General features: G+C 47.4%; 1 protein-coding gene across 1 annotated transcript; it reads left to right on the top strand.

Moving 5' to 3' along the window:
- Positions 1 to 778, top strand: LOC117147937 (mitochondrial import inner membrane translocase subunit Tim17-B). Its single transcript, XM_033315082.1, has one exon. It carries the CDS (start codon positions 97 to 99, stop codon positions 652 to 654), a length of 558 nt encoding a protein of 185 aa, XP_033170973.1. The 5' UTR covers positions 1 to 96; the 3' UTR covers positions 655 to 778.
- Positions 779 to 8,820: the final 8,042 nt, after the last annotated feature.

Raw genomic sequence — 8,820 nt, 5'->3', positions numbered from 1 at the left:
TTAACTTCACTTTAACACATTTATTTAAAGCCCGTAGCGTTACAAATTCCGTCTAGAGTTTTCAATTTCGGAATATTGGACTGAAGTAATATCGAAATGGAGGAGTATTCGCGCGAACCGTGTCCTTTTCGCATCGTGGACGATTGTGGCGGCGCATTCACGATGGGCTGCTTCGGAGGCGGTCTCTTCCAGGGACTAAAGGGATTCCGGAATGCACCGCAAGGGCTCAAACGACGGTTCGCCGGCGGATTGGCGGCCGTAAAGGCCAGATCGCCGACCATTGGCGGAAATTTTGCCGCATGGGGCTGCGTCTTCAGCATCGTGGACTGCAGCCTGGTGCACCTGCGCCAGAAGGAGGATCCGTGGAACTCGATCATGAGCGGGGCGATCGCCGGTGGGCTTCTGTCCTCCCGGAACGGAGTAGCCGCCATGTTCGGAAGCGCCATCATCGGCGGAGTTCTGCTCTCAATGATCGAGGGCGTGGGCATTCTGTTCACCCGCATCTCCGCCGAGCAGTTCCGCAATTCTGATCCGCAGAGCGATCTGGAAAGAGCAGGCGCGTTTGCGTCTGGATCCGGAGCGGGATCAGGCGACATCAATTCTGCACCGGGCTTTGAATTCCCCGCCGCGCAGCAGGCCAACGCAACAAGCTAAATTTCTGTTCTCATTCTGCCCCTCAAGCCGGAACCTTAATGAATAATTACAATTACTTTCGCTGTTTGCATTCGCTCTATGACTTTGTGTGCCTCCAACTGCTCGTAGAAATCAAAATTTCAAGCTTAATATATTTTGTATATATATATATTAGGCAACATCCAAAAGCTTCGGTCTTCAATTTTCACTCAAATCTGCTTAGAGCCGGTGATTGTTTTCTGCAGATATTGCACCACTGTGCACCATCTAGCAGCGGCGAGAGGGTGGCAGATCGAGGACCAGGACTTTTGGTTCGGGGCAGGGATTTCAGCCGGCAGCTCCTTCAGAGCAAAACAATGACGCGCCGCATTTAGAAGCCTTTCGCTCTCGCTGCCGCACATGCCTCACCGCACCGCCCTTAACCCCATGGTGCCCTCCGAGCGCCAGGACACCGTGCAGCTCCCTACCCATTCCTGCCCCAAGGTGCTCGTTCCGTTGCGGATGTCGTTGACTTTTCAAGTCGCATTAGAAGCGACACGGCGGCGTCGTCATCGCGGCCGTTGGTTGGGTGTTTGGGTGGGCGTTTGATTGGGTGGGGCATAAAAATACATGTAAGAGGCTTTCAGCTTATTGTTTGGCACTGTCGCGTTTTTATGATTGCACGCAAGACTCTCTGGCCACGCCTCCTCCTTGTTCCTCCTGCTCTCCTCCTCCAGCTCCTCTGTCGTATGGCGTCTGGCTTTGGGCCCTTGTCTCGGCTTAATTTTATTGATATTACACGTACTTGACGTCGACGACCAGGTCGAAAACAGCCATACCCATACCCATGCCCATTCCCATTTCCATTTCCATTCGCATTCGCATTCCCATCGTTTGGCTATTAATTTTTACGGCTTACGACTTACGGCTGCCTCGCATAAGCGGCCGGTAGATGGCGCTCCGCAGTTGATCAATTTTTTATATCTATTGGCACTTACTTGCCGCGATATATTATATATTTATGCCTCGTCCTGCTTGTGCAAATCCAATTACGTTTTCATAATCAGGAATCAAGAGCTCCAAGTGTTCCCACTTTATTCACCTTATCCACATTTAGTGGGTATGTTTTATGGTTTGATATGAACAGTTTTTCTTTTTCGAAACTTCGAACACATTCAATGCGATTCAACACAATTCTTGCGCGTCGAACTGAGAAGAAACTTTTAAAGATTCTTGCAACTTTTCTTCCGTAATTACTAGGAAAATCTTAATGAAATTCTTTTCGGCCACATATTTCTCGCTGGTATTTCCCCGATTGGCTCCTTTATTTTGTATTCTAACAACAACTATTCTTTAACATGTGTATTATGTAGTTGTTGTTCCTGCTCTTATTGTTGTGGGGCAATAAAAATGCTACAACTTAATTAATTAAGTGCAAATGATAAAAATGACCAAACAGCACGAAACACACACACACACACACACAGGCTCACAAACACACACTTGGCAAACAGAGAGAGAAAAAACTAATTAAGTTTTATGTGCAATTTTCGTGGCTGAAAAGTTTCGTTTGTGTGGCAATTGTGTGGTGTCCGAAGGAGGGGCGTGTGGCAAAGGGGGCGTGGCTGGGGCACGGAGCTCCACGTTACGTTGCCGTCACGTTCTGTTATTTATTTTGATAGTTTGTTGTAGCTGCAGCGCCCCCATACTTTCTCCCCAACTCGCCCACTTCCCCCGGCTTTCTCCACTTTCTCCCCATCCCGCGCTCTACGTTTTTCCATCTCTTTCGGCGGGAAATCTGTGCGCTGACATTTGCCGCGATTAATGAAAGTTAAGCTTTTGTCCGAAGTCTTTAATTTGTGGCCATTAGAGGGCGGCCAACGCCAACAAATATACGAGTATATGTACGTGGGATGACGCACACACATAGAGAATAGAATGATCTCATCATGAGACTCCAATTCGACATGTCGTTTTTGCTTACTTTATCTAAAAGTGCAAGAGTTAAGTTTATTAACTCTTATATTAACTTATTAAGTCAGATATATGCTAAACTTGGCTAAAATTTTGAATTTGGTTCCCCATTTTCCCAGTAAGCACTGCAGGACAATTCCACGTGGCGGCGACTCCAGTTGCGAAAAATTGCATTGCCTACTTATGTGGGCAACATCAGAGGATCTCGTTGCCAAATTGAGTAGCGCATTACGGCGAGTGGGTGGTTTTCCGGGATGGCTCTTCCAGCGGCAGTGCTGGAAAAACACATGCCTGCCCCGACGCTTGTTTACATGCGTTTGGCGCACTCGCCAGATAAATCAGAAGCAACAACAGAGCATCAGAGCAGCAACATCGCAGCAGCAACATCACAACAGCAGCAGCGGCAGCAACAACAACTGCAGCTGCAACATCAACAGACCCGCTCTGATTTAGTCAACGCTGATTGTTAGAGTAAGAACTGCAACCACGACATGGGTAAATTTGCAAAACAAACTCTTCCTTTTTCCACATCCCAGTTTTTCCATTTTCCCACAGGTGTGGTCAGCCTAATAGTGGTGGTGAAATGTTTTGGAAAAACTGTACAAATAAATGTCGTGGCTTATTGCAAATAAAAATATTTGCTGGTTGGTTGTGGGAAATTTAAGAAATGCCATTAAATATTTTTGAACAGAATGGTTGTCACCAGTTACTAACTAACTAGTTATACCTCTATATTTTTACAAAGCAACTCCAGGCATTTAGTTGAAAGCTATGAAGCTTACATATCAGCATCTTGAACGCAACATGTGGCATTGCGTAACTTGGAGTCGCTTGGCAAGCCCTGATCCGCACCATTATTATCCTTGGCCCAGCTGTACGTATGTCTGTGTGTTCAGAGTCTCCGATTGCAGCTCGAATTTAGTTGCATTCAAAGCCCACTAGCAACATTGAGAAGTTGTTGAAAAATATTTGTCCTCCGCCATGCAGAACTTGCAGCTTGGGCCCTGCACCCCGCGCTGCACGGATGTGGATGTGTGCTGGAAAACTTTCGACTTCAGTACACAACTTACCTCAACTTCTGCTGTGGCACAAAAAATTTGTTAACTTTGGCCAAAAGGAGGGCGTAAGGACGAAAACTTTTGCATTCGCCGGCAGTTGAAGTTGGCCGGAGAGTAATTGAGGCACTCGAGGGCGAAAGGAGCCGAGTCCACTTCTCGCAAATCGTCCGTTTTTGCAGGTGATAAATTTTGAAAGGCATTTTAATTGATTTCGACAAATGGAATTAAATTCGGGCGCGCAGGAGGTGTGAGACACATCAAATATTAAACGTTCTGCCATTTGAATTATCAAATTTCGCTTGCGCCTTGCCTCCATGTGAGTTTCAATTATAAATTTACCTATTTGCTCGAAAAAGTTTTTGTGTGGCATTTAGCAGGGCAACTATGAATGGGCGGGGGCGGTGGGCGTGGCATCGGGCCGGAACTCAAATACCGAAATGCTCAAATACAAAACGAGATACAAATGAAGACGGAGATGCAGATGGCACAGACGATGGAATGGTAATGAATAAATTTCCAAGCAGTTGAAATGTTGAACCAAGCGAAGTTTCTGCTTTGTTTTGGCGCCGCAGCTCAAGAAACACACAAAATGAGCAGGCGGCTACAACGGGGCACTGAATGAAAATCTTAGCCCAATCTTCCGGAACAAATTTCACTTTTTTACGCAATAAACTAGCAAAGGAGTAACTTTCTGCTATGTCAACATAATCGATGGTAAGCTATAGAGTTGCTCCAAATATCGATTTTATTTGCACCACTCTTCCGTGCACATCTAAGCGTTTCTTTCAGTGCACTCGCATCCGAGAAATATGCAATAGTTGGCAGCAACTGGAGCCGCATGCGGCTTGTGGTGGCATCTTACTTGCTGCACACTTTGTCGACACCGGCGGGGCGGAATTAGAGTGGCAATGGGAGAGGGGAGGGGGGAGTGGCAAGGCGGACAGGGGAGCAGGGTTCCTGTTCAAGTTGTGCAGCGAAAGCCACAAAAATAAGGAACGACGACAAAGTACGGCCCTCTTGTCGGCCGCCTCTGTGCAAAAATTAGAACCGCAAATCATTTTGAAAACAATGCATATGCCATGTCATATAAGTGGGCGAGAGACTTTTCCGGGGCGCTTCCAGGGAACTGCACAGAATCCTCATCTATCTGGGAAACAGCCACAAAACAAGTCGGATATCCGAGATTCTTCCCATGCTAATTAGTCGGGCTGCGGTTTTTAATTGGGATTAGAAACTGCCGAAGGAGCAACTTTCAACTACTTCAGGAATAATCGCGAGAAACGCTCGTTGTCATAAGCTCATTAGGCCAACCAGATGAAAATTATTCACTTTTGTTAAGGCCGATATAATTGAATTCCAAATACCACAAACACAAGAACCCTTAGGCACGCTCTAGGAATGGTTTTAAAAAAATGTATACGAATTTTCCAATATCCTTGCCTTTGTGTGACTTTCAGGAACTTTACCCAAAAAGGTGCCAAAAGAGTATCCTTTGAGTTGTCAGATTCCCCAGTCTTGGCGATAATAATATTCGAATTTGCCACAAAAGCAATGATTAGAAAGATGAACATGTGGACTAGAGAAGCCGCAAAAGAGTTTCTAAGCCAACCCATTGGAGGCATCGGCTCCGGATTCGGTTTGGGATTGGGATTGGGAGTGGGCTTGGTTGGCCATGTTAATGTGGGCTCAGACATGTCTAACACTCTTTTGCCTAGTCGCCCCCTTTCTTTTGCGTCTTTCACCCCACCACTTGCAATTTAATATTCATTTTGTGAAAAGCCCATTTACATTTTGCGTTTGCCCTTTTTCGTTTTTGTCCTGCCACTCCAGCTCCTTTTCCCACTCCGTCGTCAACTGCGACTCCAAGACCTTCCCCACATTCTGTTTCTGCTTCTGTTGCCATGCATGTGTGTTGCACTTTCTTTGCTCGACCCCATTTCCCCGTACCCCAAGGACCCACTGCTCAACACGGCGTATGCGTAATCTAAGCAGGGCAGAGCAGAGCTAAGCTGGGCTCTCCACGTTCCAGTACCCGTTTTTTGCCAGTGCCTTTTGTTTGTCTTAATTCAACCGCAAAGGCACAAGGATGCGGGATGTAGGGATACTGGGACAGGGATTTGCGTCCGTTGACCACTTGAAAAGATTTTTAACCCGCTGCCTGCTGCTGGCCCCCTTGTTGGCCCCCACCGACTACTTCGCCACCACTCCACTCCACTGTGGGTCGGAAAACCTGCTGCAGCTGTTGATTTATACGCACTGGACCATGTCAATGTCGATGCCGAGCGCCCTGAGGGAAGCAATCATCGCCGGGTGCCATAACCAGATGCCCATGGAGTCCCTGCACAGCGCGAAAGTTCGAATCCCGCAAATGCTTTCTGTCCTTTTAAAAACAAGCAAATCCTAGCCTGGGTATCACTTTAAACTCTGTGGTTAGACAACTAAAAGTAGGGATCTGGTGATTACTTTTCGTCAAATGCTAGGATACAGTTCTCAAACTAATGTAGAAAAACCAAATATACTACATACCTCCCAAAATTATGAGAATTTTAAGTCTCTAAGTTTTCTAACCGTGTAAGCCCGAATCCCATTCAAGCTCGTTGTGGCTCTTCGCTTGGTTGGTTTTCGGCTGCTTGGGTCTGGCAAACAACAAGCGATCCCACTAAACACCCACAATTAGCCGATGGGAAATTGTTTTGCGGACTATCTCGGCGATAGTTATTAAAATACTTATGGACAGTTAAATGTTTAATCAATGTCCTGCCATATGTGATAATTGGGGCGTGGCAGGGTGCGCTGCAAATATTTGGCCGCCGGCCACAAAAACCGGTTTTACTGCCGACCAGCGAAAATGCAATTGAAATGCAAATATTAATTACAATCAAATGGGCAGCCAGGTGCAATCGAGCACTTGCTGGCACAAGGGCTTGCTGATGGGTCGCAAGTTGTCGAGCGAACCTCGCATTTGCGCCTCATGAACCGTTCACGCAACGTGTCGCGTTGTAAATAGAATTTGTGCATAATAAAATTATGCATTCATAAAGCAGTTGCATTCGGAGTGCCGAGTGCCGAGCATGGCCATAAAACACTCGCTGAATGCAATTTTAGCCACCTCCACCGCCATCGCCCCTTCCCCTTGGCGCTGCTCTTCTGATCTTCCCTATTTAGTTGTGCCCCCTCTGCGAATGCATGCACACAAAGCAGTGCCATGGAAACCGGTGCATCGTCTGTCCGATTCTCCGCCATCGCCGCCTCGCCATTGAAGCCGGAATAGTGGGGAGTCCTTTTGAAAGGCAGCGTCATCGACCGTGAGTCCATTTGGCCGAGCCGAAGATGCGACCCCCCGGTGGCTTCCAAAGGGGAACCGCACATGCCTTTTGGAATTGAAATAATCATCATCATCATCATCCTCATCGTCATCTTTTCCTAGCCCGGGGCATCTGCCCAATGCTCCACTGCTCTATGGCAACAGCCAACGAATAATGACTTTAACTCCACCGGACCAACTTCAGACTATTTTCCAAGTCTTGATGGAGTTTCGCTGGGCTGGAGGCGCAATTTCATAGCGATTTTGGCTCAGGAAGTCTTAAAAATAGTAAATTGATTAGCAGCGGACTGAGTTCTATCTTTTTCAAAGTTGTTCAAAGAAGCTTCGCACGAACCAGTATACATAACTAGTTGGGTTATATCAATGAAAACTTTAAATGACTTTAAGATATGAGTAAGATTCTCAAGCGTAGCCCGTATCCAGCCCACCTGATTCCTGTTGCTCCCGCCTGCCGTATCCTGGTTGTCCAACATCCTTGACTAATTCCACAACTCTGAGGGACAGCTAAGTCAGGCCCTCTTTCGGAATGGGTTCCGTCCCGTTTACTTGGATTTCCGAAGAGATTTCGGACGGGGGCGACGTCCATAAACGGATTATAATGCGTGAACCCGCCCCCTTTCCGACCACCCAACGCCTACTTATGCCTGCCCATTGCCGGGCAGTTAAACCGCTTACGGAAATTCTGTTCCTTGCTCCCCGGGCTTATTTTTAACGGTGCACTATGCAAAATATTTTATATTAAGGTCGTAGCGTAAGCCACCTTGTTCGAAATACCTTTTTCTTGAATGAGCCGCACACGTTTTTCCAGCGAGTAAATATATATATGGTATATATATTCTCTTTCCATATTTTGTAGATATAGTCAAAAACTGGCGATTGCGACTAAATCACACAGCATAACTTGTCTCGAATGAAATGAATATGGGATTCCCCGAGTGTACCATCCTGCCGCCCATCCGCGGTGCTTTCTGCGCTTTGTCGAGGCAAAAGTCCATTTTGTCACGTTTTATATTGATATTTAAAAAAAACAACATGCGGAGGGGCGGAGGGGCGGAGGGATGGCAAGGAGGGCGGAAAGCCGGAAAGGGCGGACCGCCGCGGCAACAACTAACAACTAAACAAAATGGCAAAACAAATTTCTGCGCGTTTTGCTCCGCTCAGCACGTAGGCAGGGGCGTTGCAGGGGCTCGGCAGAGGGGGAGGTCGATGGCTTTTCACGTGGCAGCCACGTAGCAAATGGCAGCGGCGGACGGAAATTGCAATTGAGTGCAAATTGCAAGAAGAAAAGGGTCCCATCCCCGTCCCACCACCCTCCACTTCCACTCCGCTCCTACTGCCCAATTTTCACCCACTTCCTGTAGCCCTCTTCCTTTGACCCCGCCATCGCCGCCCACTTTCTCCTTCGATTTTCGTGTACTTCCTGCCGAGAGCCCACTACATTTTTAATGCCACCACTGGCCCGCAGTGATTTCCGAGCCCCACACACTCCGCTAATGAATAAATCTGGCCATCTTGAGCCGTTGGGCCGTGGAGGCGGCTTTAATGATTAACCATCGGCAAGGCTGCGTTGCATTCACCGCCCAGTTTCTGCCACTGTAGCACCCCTCCGCCCTCCGCCACCCACCACCCATATTCAACTTTGGTGGGTCGCATGTTTGCTTGCTCTCGGCGCCTTTAACTTCATCGTCCTTTGTCACGTTCTGGGTGCGATTTTTATCGCCCGCAAGTTGCGCGGAAAAACAGGAGGCTTTAATTAATTTCCACACCGAAAATCAAACCGTTTTGACCTCTTCACAGCCTGGTTACTTCCCTCAATAGGCTTACATCGGATAAGTTCGCCTTGTTTATTAA

The sequence above is a fragment of the Drosophila mauritiana genome, chromosome X (assembly GCF_004382145.1).
Source record: "Drosophila mauritiana strain mau12 chromosome X, ASM438214v1, whole genome shotgun sequence".
Taxonomy (NCBI): domain Eukaryota; kingdom Metazoa; phylum Arthropoda; class Insecta; order Diptera; family Drosophilidae; genus Drosophila; species Drosophila mauritiana.
The sequence above is the reverse complement of the archived record's forward strand: the minus strand, read 5'-3'. Positions and strand labels throughout refer to the sequence as shown.

Coding starts and splice junctions, on each gene's coding strand:
- LOC117147937 (XM_033315082.1), top strand. CDS start 97: ATGGAGGAGTATTCGCGCGAACCGTGTCCTTTTCGCATCGTGGACGAT.